Source organism: Neoarius graeffei, chromosome 3 (assembly GCF_027579695.1).
Source record: "Neoarius graeffei isolate fNeoGra1 chromosome 3, fNeoGra1.pri, whole genome shotgun sequence".
NCBI lineage: Eukaryota > Metazoa > Chordata > Actinopteri > Siluriformes > Ariidae > Neoarius > Neoarius graeffei.
This window is the reverse complement of record NC_083571.1, coordinates 58,528,679-58,548,338: the sequence shown is the minus strand read 5'-3', so window position 1 is coordinate 58,548,338 and position 19,660 is coordinate 58,528,679. Positions and strand designations below refer to the sequence as shown.

Below are 19,660 nucleotides of genomic sequence, written 5' to 3'. Positions count from 1 at the left end.
GCAGGCTTCTGAACTGAGTGCTGATAACAACTTGGGTCATCCTTCTCGTCTTTAGTCCGAATGACACGGCGTCCCTGATTTCCATAAAGAACTTCAACTTTTGATTCGTCTGACCACAGAACAGTTTTCCACTTTGCCACAGTCCATTTTAAATGAGCCTTGGCCGAGAGAAGACGTCTGCGCTTCTGGATCATGTTTAGATACGGCTTCTTCTTTGAACTATAGAGTTTTAGCTGGCAACGGCGGATGGCACGGTGAATTGTGTTCACAGATAATGTTCTCTGGAAATATTCCTGAGCCCATTTTGTGATTTCCAATACAGAAGCATGCTTGTATGTGATGCAGTGCCGTCTAAGGGCCCGAAGATCACGGGCACCCAGTATGGTTTTCCAGCCTTGACCCTTACGCACAGAGATTCTTCCAGATTCTCTGAATCTTTTGATGATATTATGCACTGTAGATGATGATATGTTCAAACTCTTTGCAATTTTACACTGTCGAACTCCTTTCTGATATTGCTCCACTATTTGTCGGCGCAGAATTAGGGGGATTGGTGATCCTCTTCCCATCTTTACTTCTGAGAGCCGCTGCCACTCCAAGATGCTCTTTTTATACCCAGTCATGTTAATGACCTATTGCCAATTGACCTAATGAGTTGCAATTTGGTCCTCCAGCTATTCCTTTTTTGTACCTTTAACTTTTCCAGCCTCTTATTGCCCCGTCCCAACTTTTTTGAGATGTGTTGCTGTCATGAAATTTCAAATGAGCCAATATTTGGCATGAAATTTCAAAATATCTCACTTTCGACATTTGATATGTTGTCTATGTTCTACTGTGAATACAATATCAGTTTTTGAGATTTGTAAATTATTGCATTCCGTTTTTATTTACAATTTGTACTTTGTCCCAACTTTTTGGGAATCTGGGTTGTATTTTTTGGGGCTTTTTGCACCTTTTATTGGATAGGACAGTGTAGAGACAGGAAATGAGCAGGAGAGAGAGACGGGGAGGGATCGGGAAATGACCTCGGGCCGGAATTGAACCCGGGTCCCTGGATTTATGGTATGGCGCCTTATCCACCTGAGCCACGACGCCCCCGGTGCCACCAATTTTAGAAAATATCTGCCTCAACGAGCCGTTCAGATTTGCCTCCCCTTTCTATGTGACAAGTGGAGCTCATTAAAATTACATATCCCACCCTCTCATCTCAGCATCTCCGAGAACGTGAGACTACCTTTTTGAGAATGAATATTCATGAGGAAAGTGCTACCAGATTGGCTGGTGGAAGAAGGGGGAGGGCTGAGCTCATGAGTGGCTCATTATCATTTAAACGAACAGGCCGTTCCTCAAATCAGCCGTTTTGGACAGGGCTGTTTAGGCAGGGTGAGAAGGGAGCGGTGGGGCTTTATCCTTGTGGCATTTTGACAAAAGCGTGTCACAGACATTTCATTAAGACCTCAGGGAAGTATGTCCACTTGTGGAAACAGGGTACAATATGTCACCTTTAATAACCATTATAAGTACATGCTCATGCTAAATAATTAAAATTCACAACACATTTCAATTCCATATTTTTAATCCATACTATGGCATTATGATATGGATATGTGGTCCAGTTCAAACTTCCTGTCTGAGAGATTGCAGAAAGGTCTCGAGTTCAGGACCTTTTCCTGCACATGGTCACATTTTGCTTTTACTTTTACTTTTCACATCAGCCTGCCCTTATACGGCATTTGCGTTCTTACGGCACTTTCTTTTTTTTTTTTTCCTCTCTGTCTCACCCTCAGTTTCCAGAATCTTGGTATTCAGTGTGTGAAGAAGAAGGATGTCGCTGAAGCCGTTTCCTGTCGCCTGCAGACACAGAACAACCCTTATAACAGTGAGATACTCGTGTCTTTTCACACTCGCGCTCACACGTACACCCACAAACATGCAGAAGAAAGCTTCCCTGTGTGACTCATACAGCCCACATCATTTCCCCACACTGTATATAGATCGTCATAGTAACCACTAACAATCGCACAAACAACAAAATTTGTTCCATGTTTATAAAGAAATGCTTTTTAGAAAAAGGTATTAACATTTTTGGGTAAATTTTAAGAAATATGCATGTTGAATAGTTAGACGATCAAAGGAATAGGTAATCTAGATCTAATCTGGATCTTGTATACACTTTCTCGTACATTCGATATTAGTATTCTAGGCTTATATAAAGTGTGTGTGTATATATATATATATATATGTATATATATATATATATATATATATATATATATATATATATATATAGATGGTAAATTGTTTGCAGGAGCATTTACACAAAAATCTGTTGTATTCTTTCAAATCCAGTGAATTTTAGAGGGGAAAAAACTTTTTCATATTATACAAGAGCTCCTGAGTGTATAAATTTCCATATTCACATAAGGAGACTCAAGAAAGTTAAAGTCGATTGATTGGCTTCAGTTTGTTTATTATGGTGTCAAGTTTAAACTGCTGTTTACTTATTTAATGATTTATTTTAAAATAAAACTTGGTCGTTTCACATCAATGACTTGCAAGAAAGCAGTCCAAAGACAAATACAGTGGTGCTTGAAAGTTTGTGAACCCTTTAGAATTTTCTATATTTCTGCATAAATATGACCTAAAACATCATCAGATTTTCACACAAGTCCTAAAAGTAGATAAAGAGAACCCAGTTAAACAAATGAGACAAATATATTATACTTGGTCATTTATTTATTGAGGAAAATGATCCAATATTACATATCTGTGAGTGGCAAAAGTATGTGAACCTCTAGGATTAGCAGTTAATTTGAAGGTGAAATTAGAGTCAGGCGTTTTCAATCAATGGGATGAAAATCAGGTGAGAGTGGGCACCCTGTTTTATTTAAAGAACAGGGATCTATCAAAGTCTGATCTTCACAACACGTTTGTGGAAGTGTATCATGGCACGAACAAAGGAGATTTCTGAGGACCTCAGAAAAAGCGTTGTTGATGCTCATCAGGCTGGAAAAGGTTATGAAACCATCTCTAAAGAGTTTGGACTCCACCAATCCACAGTCAGACAGATTGTGTACAAATGGAGGAAATTCAAGACCATTGTTACCCTCCCCAGGAGTGGTCGACCAACAAAGATCACTGCAAGAGCAAGGTGTGTAATAGTCGGCGAGGTCACAAAGGACCCCAGGGTAACTTCTAAGCAACTGAAGGCCTCTCTCATGTTGGCTAATGTTAATGTTCATGAGTCCACCATCAGGAGAACACTGAACAACAATGGTGTGCATGGCAGGGTTGCAAGGAGAAAGCCACTGCTCTCCAAAAAGAACATTGCTGCTTGTCTGCAGTTTGCTAAAGATCACGTGGACAAGCCAGAAGGCTATTGGAAAAATGTTTTGTGGACAGATGAGACCAAAATAGAACTTTTTGGTTTAAATGAGAAGCATTATGTTTGGAGAAAGGAAAACACTGCATTCCAGCATAAGAACCTTATCCCATCTGTGAAAACACGGTAGTGGTAGTATCATGGTTTGGGCCTGTTTTGCTGCATCTGGGCCAGGACGGCTTGCCATCATTGATGGAACAATGAATTCTGAATTATACCAGCGAATCCTAAAGGAAAATGTCAGGACGTCTGTCCATGAACTGAATCTCAAGAGAAGGTGGATCATGCAGCAAGACAACGACCCTAAGCACACAAGTCGTTCTACCAAAGAATGGTTAAAGAAAAATAAAGTTAATGTTTTGGAATGGCCAAGTCAAAGTCCTGACCTTAATCCAATCGAAATGTTGTGGAAGGACCTGAAGCGAGCAGTTCATGTGAGGAAACCCACCAACATCCCAGAGTTGAAGCTGTTCTGTATGGAGGAATGGGCTAAAATTCCTCCAAGCCGGTGTGCAGGACTGATCAACAGTTACCGGAAACGTTTAGTTGCAGTTATTGCTGCACAAGGGGGTCACACCAGATACTGAAAGCAAAGGTTCACATCCTTTTGCCGCTCACAGATATGTAAAACTGGATCATTTTCCTCAATAAATAAATGACCAAGCATAATATTTTTGTCTCATTTGTTTAACTGGGTTCTCTTTATCTACTTTTAGGACTTGTGTGAAAATCTGATGATGTTTTAGGTCATATTTATGCAGAAATATAGAAAATTCTAAAGGGTTCACAAACTTTCAAGCACCACTGTAAGCCTGAGCTGCATTGCTTGCAGTGCTTGGGAAACACTTTTCGACCATTGAGTTGTCATTTTCAACTCTGTGAACTTTGCCTTTTATGGATCTGTGTGGGCATAGCATAAATTATAGAAGAAGAAGAAGGGGCCTTTATTTGTCACATGTACACTCAAGCACAGTGAAATTCCTCCTCTGTATTTAACCCATCTGAAGCAGTGAACGTACACAAGTGAACGATGAGTGCACACACATATCCAGAGTAGTGGGCAGCGATGCTACAGCATCCAGGGAGCAGTTGGGGGTTAGGTGCCTCGCTCAGTGGCACTTTAGCCATGATACAGAGGGAGGGGAAAGTGCTGTTCGTTCAGTCAACTCCCCTCACATTTTTCCTGCCAGTCCTGAGAATTGAACTGAGCTGCTTCTCTAACCTTCAGGCCATGACGTGCCGCCTCCCCCCCCCCAAAAAAAAAAAAAAAAATTAAAAAAATAAATAAATTATAACTTTTAAAACAGTTTTAAAATATGTTTTTTCACCAGTTGTCGCATTTCACCTTTTAGGCAACCACCAGTTCCTTGTCATTATCCCAAGATTGATTGATTGTATATTTGGAATTTATGGTGAATAAGCTTCTGTACATATTATACCACTTGTTTTTGAATAAAATAAGCACAATTTGTTTTAATTTAGACCTGAGGAAAAACTTCTATTGATTATCAAAAACCAGGAGGCGAGACTGCTTGATCAAGTTTGGCCCTGATTACAACTTTTCATCAAGTTTAATATGAAAAGTGCCTGAACAACAAAGCTTTTGCAAGCTTTTGGCCCTTTTCCACTACCCTTTTTCAGCTCACTTCAGCTCACTTCAGCCCGACACGGCTCGCGTTTCGACTACCTCAGAGCAGCACGACTCAGCTCGCTTCAGCCCTGCTTAGCACCCAAAACACGCATGGTTTTGGAGTGGGGCTGAAGCGAGCCAAACCGAGCCGAGTGAGGCTGGGGGCGTGAGCAGACACTCCCCTGTGCACTGATTGGTGAGGAGGAGTGTCCTCACATGCCCACACACGCCCCGCGAGCACGCTGGGATCTGTAAACACCGTAAACCCGGAAGAAGAAGAATTACGAATTACGAGAATTTCTGAAGCCTTATGCGCCTCGCCTCATCTATACGCTCTTGCCAGTATCTGTTGGCGTTGTCGGTGACAACAAGCCACAGCACCAAGACCAGCAACACTAACGACTCCATGTCCTCCATGTTTATTGTTTACTATCCGGGTCGTGAGACGACCGCTTAAAAAGTCACTGATGTCACTGTTTGCGCCGCTTAACGACATCACGTGACGTCCACCCACTTTCGCTAACTCCACCCAATGTGTCCACCCACTTCCAGCCAGCACGGTTCAGTGCGGTTGTAGTCGAAATGCAACTCCAACAGCCCCACTCAGCTCGACTCAGCCCAACTCAGCACGGCACAGCTCAGCCCAACTCAGCTGCGTTTGTAGTGGAAAAGCAGCATTAGTCACATGATCAGGCAAAATGAACAGTGCTTCAGAGTAAAATAAATAAATTATAATAATCACCATTTAATTTTCAAACCCACCAAATTCAGTCAGTTCCTTCTGTAGTCACCTTGCAAGTTGTACGTACTTGCTGCATGTCTTGCACGTTGCTGGTGTACAAGTTATAACCAGGGTTGTCGCAAATCTTCTAAGCGAACTACGTTTCAGAAATCTAACCAATAAATGGTTCATTAATTTGTATGCTAATTTGAAAGCTAGTTATTAAATTTCTTAGTAAGATTATTATTAAGTAAATTAATTAATGTTAGTTTGTAAGTAGGTAAATGGGTAAATCAGTTCTAAGTAATAGTTTTTATTAGTGCTGTCAAAAATGTCGCATTATTAACACGTTAACTTGACTCAATTTTAACGGCGATAATTTTTTTATCGTGAGATTAACGCTCTGTGACATGATGTAGGTTTTTCATAAGCTTTTGAAACTGCCAGGAACTTGGATCAGAAAACTGATAGCAGCTAGACTGTAATGCCACGCCCCGCACAGCCAGAGTCCTCTGCCCTCCCCCCCCAAAGAACCAGCGCGGGCAGGGCGCGCTAGTAGAGATGGGATTTATGGCTCTTTGATGGGGTTCGCATCTTTGTGATCCGTTCTTTGAAAAGAGCTGTTCAAAAGACTGGCTCATTTGGCTCTTTTTAAATATTTATTCAGTTTTAAGAAGGCAGCGTCTAAAGAAGCCAGATCCCTCTGAACTGTAAACTCAATGCTATCCCAGAAATCCTTCCTGTAATATGCAAATTTGGCCGCCTCTGATTGGACAGCGCGACGCATCAACAGGCAGAAAGTGTAAAAGTACAAAATGTGTTAAGTGAGCTGAAACAGTAAAGATCAGATTCAATGCAATATTTATCAACGAACAACTTAAAGTTAATATAATAGTGTACTTTATATTATAATCAAGCATGTCAAATCACTGTGAGTTGTAGACTAACTCAAGCAGTAGATCACTTCACTCATGGTTCTTTTGCTAGCACCGGTGCTCGGCTTAGGTTTCACTTTGCAGTGGCTGTGTCAAGACGTGTTATGCTTAAGCCCATTCACTTTTTTATGCTGATAAGAGAATTACAATGGTTTTTCATGTGACAAAAATGTGTGATTAAATTGCGATTAATCGCGAGTTAACTATGACAGTCGCGACATTAATCGCGATTAAATATTTTAATCGCTTGACAGCACTAGTTTTTATGTTAATAATTAAGTTATTTCTTACTTAATATGCAAGTTTATTAATTAGTATGTTAAGTTTGTAAGTTGGTTATTAATATATTAGTTTGTAAGTAAGCAGATTTTCTAGCAAAGACTAGCTAACAAAAGTAGTTTCTAACAAGTTGCCATTTTAGTTATTCATCATTTAGTTAGTTAACATTTATTAGTTATTATTTATATTCTTCAGTGAGTAAGTAAAGTTACTACGTTTGTCAGTAAGTTAGTTATTAAGTTAATAACCATGTTCATGAATGAATATTAGTTTGTAAGTAAACAAATAGGTTATTTCTAAGTAATAGCATTTGTGAAGTAGGTTAATTAATAAACTATTTGCTAAGTTAATACATAAACTCGTTAATTAGTATGTTTGAAAGTTAGTTATGAAATTTCTTAGTAAGATAGTTAATAAGTAAATTAATTAATGTTAGTTTTTAAGTAGGTAAATGGTAAGTAGGTTCATTCAAAGTAGTAGTTTTTATGTTAATTATTAAGTTATTTACTAAGTTAAAATGTAAGTTCATCAATTAGCATACGAAGTTTGTAAGTTAGTTATTAATATATTGGTTTGTAAGTAAGTAGGTTTGTTAGCTAGTGTTTGCTAGAAAAGGTAGTTACTAACAAGTTATTTTTATTTTTTTATTTATCATTTATTGGTGCTCCGTTTTGTCAGCAAAACGTACGGACGTTATTTGGTTACAGAGTATGGTGGTTATTTGCAAAAAACTTGTTTAGATGTAATTCCAGATTATTTGCTTTAAAATAACATCATCATAGCCGTGGACTGGTTTTAACCCGGCCCACAGACTTGCTTTTTTCACCAGTCCAATTCAGCATTAAAAAAAAAAACACGCACAACACTGCTAACCATGATTGTAACTTTCTTTGTGGATGTGTGTGGGTATGTGTGACAGAATGACAGAGAGAATTTTTTATTTTTTTTCATCAATTTTATGGTCTAATCCATATTTATTTATTTTTTTCTTCTCTCTATGGCTGGTCCGAATATTTTAACAAATTACCAATTAGTCAGTGAATTAATTATATGCGTTTAGACAGACATTCTAAACAAAAGCCATAAAGCTGTATGTCCATGAGAAGAGAGAACACAGCAGGAGATGAAACCCTAAGAAACTGTAATTTGCTTGTTTCTCTGAACACTGGTTTCTTTGTCTCTTACAGGAAATATAGTAGTCTGTTTAAAGATTAGATTTTATCCACTGGGTCTCTTCCTTATGACCTAGTTTCTAGTGTTATGTTTGTCGAAAGTGTGTGTGTACACATTCTTGTTTGTCTCACTCCCCATCCATCGTCTCGTGTTGCAGTTCCCGAAGCCAAAGTGTGGGAGGAAGAGTACGACCTGAACGCTGTCCGCCTCTGTTTCCAAGCAACCATCACCCTGGCAACTGGCGAGCTGTACCCCCTGGAGCCTGTCGTTTCTCAGCCAATCTATGACAACAGTGAGTCTGCAGAAGCAACACTACTCATCTGTAGCTATTTTACATACTGATACGCACACACAGCCCAGGCGTGTTTCCTTTTGACTTTCCAAATGAGAAATGAGTGCTGAACTGCTCTCTCTGTTTCCCTGTGTGTCCATCCTCCTCACTCCAGGAGCTCCGAACACAGCCGAGCTCAAGATCTGTCGCGTGAACAGGAACTCCGGCATATGTCGGGGCGGAGATGAAATCTTCCTACTGTGTGACAAAGTGCAAAAAGGTGTGTGTTTGATCAGATGCTGTACAGATCGTACTAGCCATCACTGGGTCCATTCATTTTTTTTCCCCCTAGTTCATTTGAAAGCCAGGAAACGGGCTCACTGAACCTAGAATTACAGTAAACCAGTGATGGAAGACTTGAGTCATGACTTGTAATTTGACTTGGAACCACATGACTTGAGAATGGACATGGCTTACAGCTTCTGAGACTCGGACTTGAACTTAGACTTTAACATTTTACTGAATAGTGCAGGAAACTGTATAAGGCCACCCATTTTTTATCTTTAGGTTCACGGATTTTTTTCAACATATTTTTGATGTCGGTCGAAATAAAAATAAAAGTGTCCTTGTCCAATTTTTTTTTTTTTTGCATGGCAAAATTTCAATGTCGGATTAAGATGATAAAATAATTTAAATTCAAGAGACACTTTACATACATACCGGTGTGTGTGTGTGTGTGTATGTATATACTGTGTATATATATATATGTGTGTGTGTGTGTGTATATATATATATATATATATATATATATATATATATATATATATATATATGTGTATATATATATATATGTGTGTGTGTGTGTGTGTGTGTGTGTGTGTATGTATGTGTGTTCTTGTATACAGTGGGGTAAAAAAGTATTTAGTCAGCCACCAATTGTGCAAGTTCTCCCACTTAAAAAGATGAGAGAGGCCTGTAATTTTCATCATAGGTACACTTCAACTATGAGAGACAGAATGGGGGGAAGAATCCAGGAAATCACATTGTAGGATTTTTAATGAATTAATTGGTAAATTCCTCAGTAAAATAAGTATTTGGTCACCTACAAACAAGCAAGATTTCTGGCTCTCACAGACCTGTAACTTCTTCTTTAAGAGGCTCCTCTGTCCTCCACTCGTTACCTGTATTAATGGCACCTGTTTGAACTCATTATCAGTATAAAAGACACCTGTCCACAACCTCAAACAGTCACATTCCAAACTCCACTATGGCCAAGACCAAAGAGCTGTCAAAGGACACCAGAAACAAAATTGTAGACCTGCACCAGGCTGGGAAGACTGAATCTGCAATAGGTAAGCAGCTTGGTGTGAAGAAATCAACTGTGGCAGCAATTATTAGAAAATGGAAGACATACAAGACCACTGATAATCTCCCTCGATCTGGGGCTCCACACAAGATCTCACCCTGTGGGGTCAAAATGATCACAAGAGCAGTGAGCAAAAATCCCAGAACCACATGGGGGGACCTAGTGAATGAGTTGCAGAGAGCTGGGACCAAAGTAACAAAGGCTACCATCAGTAACACACTACGCCGCCAGGGACTCAAATCCTGCAGTGCCAGACATGTCCCCTGCTTAAGCCAGTACATGTCCAGGCCCGTCTGAAGTTTGCTAGACAGCATTTGGATGATCCAGAAGAGGATTGGGAGAATGTCATATGGTCAGATGAAACCAAAATAGAACTTTTTGATAAAAACTCAACTTGTCATGTTTGGAGGAGAAAGAATGCTGAGTTGCATCCAAAGAACACCATACCTACTGTGAAGCATGGGGGTGGAAACATCATGCTTTGGGGCTGTTTTTCTACAAAGGGACCAGGACGACTGATCCATGTAAAGGAAAGAATGAATGGGGCCATGTATCGTGAGATTTTGAGTGAAAACCTCCTTCCATCAGCAAGGGCATTGAAGATGAAACGTGGCTGGGTCTTTCAGCATGACAATGATCCCAAACACACTGCCCGGGCAACGAAGGAGTGGCTTCGTAAGAAGCATTTCAAGGTCCTGGAGTGGCCTAGCCAGTCTCCAGATCTCAACCCCATAGAAAATCTTTGGAGGGAGTTGAAAGTCCGTGTTGCCCAGCGACAGCCCCAAAACATCACTGCTCTAGAGGAGATCTGCATGGAGGAATGGGCCAAAATACCAGCAACAGTGTGTGAAAACCTTGTGAAGACTTACAGAAAACGTTTGACCTCTGTCATTGCCAACAAAGGGTATATAACAAAGTATTGAGATGAACTTTTGTTATTGACCAAATACTTATTTTCCACCATAATTTGCAAATAAATTCTTTAAAAATCAGACAATGTGATTTTCTGGATTTTTATTTCTCATTTTGTCTCTCATAGTTGAGGTATACCTATGATGAAAATTACAGGCCTCTCTCATCTTTTTAAGTGGGAGAACTTGCACAATTGGTGACCGACTAAATACTTTTTTGCCCCACTGTATAAGTTTATAACACGGACTAGCATTCCAGTATTTACTTCTCTGAAGGTATGTGGTCATCTAACCGTTGAGCTCTCATGAGCACATCGAAGGCTGATACGTTCGTGCTACTTGATTCGATAGGACTCTCTGCGGCACCATCCTCTTCTAATTCCACAGTCAGATACTTGCAGCCAAAATCACGAACTAACGTTATGGCAGGCATATTCGGCATCGCGCTCGTTACATCACCGCCTTCTTTCTGAGAACCAAAGATCGTTTTCATCTTTTCATTGTTTACTTTCAACGCTTGAGAGACGAAATCGCCCACGTTTTGGTTAGTGAGACAGTGAAAAGACTTTTCTTTACCACACTTTATGCTTACGTACAGTTGCGGCGATAGCTCGGAATCCATGCTGTCAGCGTCAGCCATGGTCAGCACGAGGTTGACACTGTCGTAAAGCGATCGTAAATACCATAAAAACATTCAAGTGAAAATGTCGTAAATAGTTTCGTTTTTGGACTCGGCTGAAGTGGATATATACTACACACACTGTCGTTTGTATTTGCGATTCTAATACTTTTTACTTAAAGAAATATGACCTAGTACCAGGGATACAGTGCTGTTACAAGAAAAATATGTGACTTTTTTTTTTACATTTCTTTTTGTACGTTTCGGCGGTTAAATAAAAATACGCACAGAATTTTTATTTTTCTAGCAGTAGTATTTAACTGCCGTCGGCGGATCCGTGATCCGAAAAATCTAAAATGAGTCGCCTAAAGATGCTGGATTTTTTTTTTTAAACACGTTCAATAACATTTACTCCCTGCTCAACTGAAATTGTATGAATTAAGGTCACCAGAATCCGGATTTGACTTGGACTTCGGGACTTTGGACTTCGTGTACAGATGAGAGATATGACTACATGATTTCAGAAAACAGGTTATGACATAGTGTTGTAGTAAACTGGTCACAAACTAGCATTGTGGTAAATAGACAAACTCAAGCTCGCACAAAACCAAGAACTACTCCTCTAGTAAACATGCTAACCCATGTCCATGAATTAGCATTACGGTAAACAGGCTAACCCAAGAACTGACCAGACTGACCTGCAAAAAAAGGAAACATGCTAACTCGAGTTATCAGAGTATTTGTGCTAACCCATATCATAGTATAATAGTAATTAGGTTAATTAAGCTAGTATTGTAGTAAACAGGTTGATCCATTTTTTATTATTATTATAGCTAACTAGTTGCTAACTTGGGAACTAGTATTATAGTCAACAGCCTGAACCAGGAGTTAGTATTATAGTAAACGGGCTAACCCACAAACTAGTATTAGAGTAAAAAGCTCAACCCATGCACTATCGCTGTAGTTAACAGGATAATTAAAAGTTATTCCACGAAATTGAGTCGTCCATGGGCCAATAGCTATAAGCCATGTACGGCGAGATTGAGCGGAGTAGCTGTTTTATTCTATCCACATTCACTGGATTTTGTGGAACAGAGCATTTTTATTTGTATTTTTTTGCAAAGTTGATAAATAAAAACTTGATACAAAACATCCGATAAAATCATTTCCGCTTAGGCGGACTTCTTATAAAACCTATCGATGGCTGCACGAATTGACTTGAGCGGGGCTTTTTTTTTTTTGCGCAGAAAGTGCCATCTTGCTGTCGTGCCAAGGTGTAGAATAGCTTTAGACGTTTATTTAATTCTTCCTTGGACATTTCAGTTCTGTAATTTTCAAGCTTCTTTCGGATCAGTCTAAAACAATGTCAACAAATTTTAATGCTTGAAGATGAAGAATGTAAACAAACCGGAGAAATGACCGTAGCAATTTGTGAAAAATGTGATGATAATTCTTGAAAAATTAAAGAAAAGATATGTTCTTACCATCAAATACTTTCATTCCATATTTTGTTGCTTTTTTTTGTGTATTTTTTGGGGGTTCGTTTTCGAGTAGAGTTTTTATTTCGTCCTTGGTTGGTTCAGCAACACGCGCCGCCAATTTGTTATTCTCTACTCATGATACAGTGGGGCAAAAAAGTATTTAGTCAGCCACCAATTGTGCAAGTTCTCCCACTTAAAAAGATGAGAGAGGCCTGTAATTTTCATCATAGGTACACTTCAACTATGAGAGACAGAATGGGGGGAAAGAATCCAGGAAATCACATTGTAGGATTTTTAATGAATTAATTGGTAAATTCCTCGGTAAAATAAGTATTTGGTCACCTACAAACAAGCAAGATTTCTGGCTCTCACAGATCTGTAACAACTTCTTTAAGAGGCTCCTCTGTCCTCCACTCGTTACCTGTATTAATGGCACCTGTTTGAACTCGTTATCAGTATAAAAGACACCTGTCCACAACCTCAAACAGTCACACTCCAAACTCCACTATGGCCAAGACCAAAGAGCTGTCAGAGCACACCAGAAACAAAATTGTAGACCTGCACCAGGCTGGGAGACTGAATCTGCAATAGGTAAGCAGCTTGGTGTGAAGAAATCAACTGTGGGAGCAATTATTAGAAAATGGAAGACATACAAGACCACTGATAATCTCCCTCGATCTGGGGCTCCACGCAAGATCTCACCCCGTGGGGTCAAAATGATCACAAGAACGGTGAGCAAAAATCCCAGAACCACATGGGGGACCTAGTGAATGACCTGCAGAGAGCTGGGACCAAAGTAACAAAGGCTACCATCAGTAACACACTACGCCGCCAGGGACTCAAATCCTGCAGTGCCAGACGTGTCCCCCTGCTTAAGCCAGTACATGTCCAGGCCCGTCTGAAGTTTGCTAGAGAGCTTTTGGATGATCCAGAAGAGGATTGGGAGAATGTCATATGGTCAGATGAAACCAAAATAGAACTTTTTGGTAAAAACTAGTGCTGTCAAAAATGTCGCGTTATTAACGTGTTAACTTGACTCAATTTTAATGGCGATAATTTTTTTATCGTGAGATTAATGCTCTGTGACATGATGTAGGTTTTTCATAAGCTTTTGAAACTGCCAGGAACTTGGAACAGAGACTTTGCTTAGAAAAACGATAGCAGCTAGACTGTAATGCCACACCCTGCACAGCCAGAGTCCTCTGCCCTCCTTTCCCCCCCAAAGAATCAGCGCGGGCAGTGCGCGCTAGTAGAGATGGGATTTATGGCTCTTTGATGGGATCCGCATCTTTGTGATCCGTTCTTTGAAAAGAGCCGTTCAAAAGACTGGCTCATTTGGCTCTTTTTAAATATTTATTCAGTTTTAAGAAGACAGCATCTAAAGAAGCCAGATCCCTCTGAACTGTAAACTCAATGCTATCCCAGAAATCCTTCCTGTAATATGCAAATTTGGCCGCCTCTGATTGGACAGCGCGACGCATCAACAGGCAGAAAGTGTAAAAGTACAAAATGTGTTAAGTGAGCTGAAACAGTAAAGATCAGATTCAATGCCATATTTATCAACGAACAACTTAAAGTTAATATAATAGTGTACTTTATATTATAATCAAGCATGTCAAGCCTACCGTCACTGTGTAACCTGTCTCTCTGATTAGAGTTGTAGACTAACTCAAGCAGTAGATCACTTCACTCATGGTTCTTTTGCTAGCCCCGGTGCTCGGCTTAGGTTTGTCAAAATGTGTTATGCTTTGCAATAAAAAAAAAAACATTGGTACAAAGCAAGCCCATTCACATTTTTATGCTGATAAGAGAATTACAATGTTTTTTCATGTGACAAAAATGTGCGATTAAATTGCGATTAATTGCGAGTTAACTATGACAGTCGTGACATTAATCGCGATTAAATATTTTAATTGCTTGACAGCACTAGTAAAAACTCAACTTGTCGTGTTTGGAGGAGAAAGAATGCTGAGTTGCATCCAAAGAACACCATACCTACTGTGAAGCATGGGGGTGGAAACATCATGCTTTGGGGCTGTTTTTCTGCAAAGGGACCAGGATGACTGATCCGTGTAAAGGAAAGAATGAACGGGGCCATGTATCGTGAGATTTTGAGTGAAAACCTCCTTCCATCAGCAAGGGCATTGAAGGTGAAATGTGGCTGGGTCTTTCAGCATGACAATGATCCCAAACACACCGCCCGGGCAACGAAGGAGTGGCTTCGTAAGAAGCATTTCAAGGTCCTGGAGTGGCCTAGCCAGTCTCCAGATCTCAACCCCATAGAAAATCTTTGGAGGGAGTTGAAAGTCCGTGTTCCCCAGCGACAGCCCCAAAACATCACTGCTCTAGAGGAGATCTGCATGGAGGAATGGGCCAAAATACCAGCAACAGTGTGTGAAAACCTTGTGAAGACTTACAGAAAACGTTTGACCTCTGTCATTGCCAACAAAGGGTATATAACAAAGTATTGAGATGAACTTTTGTTATTGACCAAATACTTATTTTCCACCATAATTTGCAAATAAATTCTTTAAAAATCAGACAATGTGATTTTCTGGATTTTTTTTCTCATTTTGTCTCTCATAGTTGAGGTATACCTATGATGAAAATTACAGGCCTCTCTCATCTTTTTGAGTGGGAGAACTTGCACAATTGGTGACTGACTAAATACTTTTTTGCCCCACTGTATATGAGCTGATAGCCTAGTAGTAGAGTAGCCAATCAGAGCACTCGATGACTCCTATCCAGTGAATGTGGATAGGATAATGTGCAATTATAGTATCTTTATAGGTCACATGAAATGGCATCTGTGGAATGCTGTAAGAACTTTGCTCATTGGTTCCCTTTACCCAACATGTCCCCACAGAGGACATCGAGGTACGCTTCTTCCGAGACTCCTGGGAAAGTAAAGGCTCGTTCTCGCAGGCTGATGTCCACAGGCAGGTTGCCATCGTGTTCCGCACGCCGCCCTACTGTGATACAAACCTGAAGGAGCCCGTGAAAGTGAAGATGCAGCTCCGCAGGCCATCAGACCGCGAGGTCAGCGAGCCCATAGACTTCCAGTACCTCCCCGCTGACCCAGGTGACCTATGATGTTTCCTGTCATTTCCATAATTGAGGCGTTGTTTTCATTGTGTAATATACTGATAACTCGACACACCTGAAGTGAACTGAAAAATATTTCTTAATCATGAACAAAAGATGAGTAAGGTTTTATTAGCTTGTATTTAATGGTAGCTAAACATAATAAGCTAGCTAAATCATATCTCTGAAGGTTCTTAGTCATCCAGGTCATTGCAAACCGTAGGTGCTAAAGAAGGCAACTGGACTTGCTTGAAATTCTTGAAGACGTTTCACCTCTCATCCAAAAGGCTTCTTCAGTTCTGTCTGACTAGTGGAGAGTTCCAGGTATTTATCCTCTAGTGGACCAAAAACAACCCTAAGGAGAGTCATTGAGGTCACATGGGTCATTGACCCTCTGATACCCCTTTTCCACCAAATCAGTTCCAGGGCTGGTTTGGGGCCGGTGCTGGTTCACAACTCATTCAACTTGTGAGCCAGCTGAGAACCAGTTTGCTTTTCCATAGCTCGTGGTGCTAAGGGAAGCCACGTCAGTTACGTCGCTGTATACGTCAGTTACGTCGTTGTATACGTCAGTTATGTCGCTACGTTTGCATAAACCTTGGCGCGAATATCGAAGCAAAAACAACGCGGAAGAAGCAGCAGCAACAACAACAATAATAATAATGGATGACTTCGCGTTTGTACAGCTGCTGCTTCTCGTCGCTTAAAAATGGCGATCTTTCGTGGTCTTGTTATTGTTGTCGGTCTTAACAACTCCGCCCCCCCCCCCCCCCCCCCCCCCCCCCCCGCTGACGTAAGCGGTTCTTTCCTCTGGCCCAGCAGAGAGTTGGTGCTAGCCTGGAACCGCTTTTTCTGGCCCCAGAGCCAGTTCTTTGTCAGTGGAAACAGAAAACCCGGTTCCAAACTAAGCACTGGCCCCGAACCAGCCCTGGAACTGCTTTGGTGGAAAAGGAGCAACAGTCACCCTGTGGGTGTTAGGGTCACTGGAGGCCGGGTGTGAATGGTGTTAACAGCCTAGAGGGTCGTTAGGGTGATCTGTGGGTCTTTGGCTCTCTCTGCCATCATGTGAGTCATTGAAGTCAGCTGAGTCTTGGTATGGATGTGTATTCAGTTTTCTGGGAAGTGTGCCAAGGACTGCATTGTAGGTGGCTGATAAGTGGTGTCTCAGACCACCATCTCCTCTGTTCAGTGATGGTCGTTCCAGGTTGACGAAGATGGCTTCTTTTATTCCTCTTTCAAACCACCGGACTTCTGTGGCTAAAATGCATACATTGTAGTCCTGAAATGAGTGTCCTTTGTTATTGAGATAAAGAGAGACTCCATAGTCCTGGCCTGAGGAACTGGCTCTCCTGTGTTGAGCCATGCGCTTGTGAAGCAGCTGTTTCGTTTCCTCAATGTACAGGTCTGTGCATTCCTCACTGCACTGAATTGCGTACACTACATTGGTCCTGTTTGTGTCTGGGTATTCTGTCGTCCATTCTGTTTCTTTTTCTGGTCTTGAAGAAAGCCTAGTTGGGATACATTGCAGATACGACACTCCTTAGGGTTGCTTTTGGTCCACTAGAGGATAAATACCTGGAACTCCCCACTAGTCAGACAGAACTGAAGAAGTGTTTCGAATGAGCGGTGAAACGTTTTCAGGTGTTACACTAAGGCATTCTCAATGTAGCAGCAAAACACTAGCTAAATAGCTAGTTGGCTAAACAGTTAGCTACGATCATGCTAAAACATCTCATTCTCATCTCATTATCTGTAGCCGCTTTATCCTGTTCTACAGGGTCGCAGGCAAGCTGGAGCCTATCCCAGCTGACTACGGGCGAAAGGCGGGGTACACCCTGGACAAGTCGCCAGGTCATCACAGGGCTGACACAGAGAGACAAACAACCATTCACACTCACATTCACACCTACGGTCAATTTAGAGTCACCAGTTAACCTAACCTGCATGTCTTTGGACTGTGGGGGAAACCGGAGCACCCGGAGGAAACCCACGCGGACACGGGGAGAACATGCAAACTCCGCACAGAAAGGCCCTTGCCGGCCACGGGGCTCGAACCCGGACCTTCTTGCTGTGAGGCGACAGTGCTAACCAGTACACCACTGTGCCGCCCCATGCTAAAATATATTAGAAAAAATAATTTTTAATTACACAAGACACACTTGACGGTCTGACTAGCGTTATAAAGAAAGTATTAAATGCTAGTTGGCTAGTTTTAAATCAAGCCACAGTGCTGAGCGTAAATGAGTGCACCCCCTTTGAAAAGTAACATTTTAAACAATATCTCAATGAACACAAACAATTTCCAAAATGTTGACAAGACAAAGTTTAATAGAACATCTGTTTAACTTATAACGGGAAAGTAAGGTTAATAATATAACTTAGATTACACATTTTTCAGTTTTACTCAAATTAGTGTGGTGCAAAAATAAGTACACCCCACAACAAAAACTCCTACATCTAGTGCTTTGTATGGCCTCCATGATTTTTAATGACAGCACCAAGTCTTCTAGGCATGGAATGAACAAGTTGGCGACATTTTGCAACATCAATCTTTTTCCATTCTTCAACAATGACCTCTTTTAGTGACTGGATGGAGAGTGATGCTCAACTTGTCTCTTCAGAATTCCCCAAAGAAAATAATTTCTTTCCACCACAAAGGTGAAGGCTACAAGAAGATCAGCAAAGCTTTACTTATCAGTCAGAATACTGTAGCAAAAGTAGTACAAAAATTTAAGAAGGATGGAACTGCAGCCATCTCACAGAGACGTCCAGGTCGTCCACGGAAGTTAACACCTCGACAGGAGCGTTTTCTGATGAGAAGGGTTGAAGAAAATTGGCATGCAAGTTCACTGCAGTTATCTAAACAAGTAGAAAGCCAAACTGGGGTGACTATTTCCCGTGACACAATACGGCGTACACTGCAGAGGAATGGCATGCATGGATGCCGTCCACGAAAGAAGCCTCTCCTAAAGCCCAGGCACAAAAAAGCCCGCCTAGAGTTTGCCAGGGCCCATGCTGACAAAGATGAAGACTACTGGGACTCTATACTCTGGAGTGATGAGACCAAGATAAATGTTTTTGGAACTGATGGCTTCAAAACTGTATGGCATCGCAAAGGTGAGGAATACAAAGAAAAATGCCTGGTGCCTGCAGTGAAACATGGTGGTGGCAGTGTCCTTATGTGGGGCTGCATGAGTGCTGCTGGTGTCAGGGAGCTGTATTTCATTGATGGCATCATGAATTCACAGACGTATTGCTCTATACTGAAAGAGAAGATGCTACCATCACTCCGTGCCCTTGGTCGTTGTGCACTTTTCCAACATGACTAAACACACATCTAAGGCCACTGTTGGATTTCTGAAGAAGAACAGGGTGAAAGTGATTCAGTGGCCAAGTATGTCTCCTGATCTGAACCCAATCGAACACATCTGGGGAATTCTGAAGAGACAAGTTGAGCATCACTCTCCATCCAGCATCCAGTCACTAAAAGAGGTCATTGTTGAAGAATGGAAAAAGATTGATGTTGCAAAATGTCGCCAACTTGTTCATTCCATGCCTAGAAGACTTGGTGCTGTCATTAAAAATCATGGAGGCCATACAAAGTTAGTCTGGCTAACGCAACTTCAAAGCTCTGCGAGCATTTGGTCTGGCATAGATATTAAGCCCAACCGTTTCCCAAAGCGCGTGGTTGACCCGCCTCCCTGAAATGCCTCAGTTTGCTACTGGTCGAAGCCAGAAAAGGCTGTGACGAAGCTTAAACCAATCACATCACTCTTTCCTCTGACGTATGTGACGCGACAGAAACTGC

General features: G+C 41.1%; 1 protein-coding gene across 1 annotated transcript in view; it reads left to right on the top strand.

Moving 5' to 3' along the window:
* rela (v-rel avian reticuloendotheliosis viral oncogene homolog A) overlaps positions 1 to 19,660 on the top strand; it is a 45,096-nt gene that overhangs the window by 18,099 nt on the left and 7,337 nt on the right. Inside the window, exons 5-8 of the mRNA XM_060917052.1 lie at positions 1,788 to 1,879; positions 8,278 to 8,412; positions 8,567 to 8,671; positions 15,635 to 15,850. Coding sequence (XP_060773035.1) covers positions 1,788 to 1,879; positions 8,278 to 8,412; positions 8,567 to 8,671; positions 15,635 to 15,850 — 548 coding nt within the window. The remainder of the gene's footprint in view (positions 1 to 1,787; positions 1,880 to 8,277; positions 8,413 to 8,566; positions 8,672 to 15,634; positions 15,851 to 19,660) is intronic.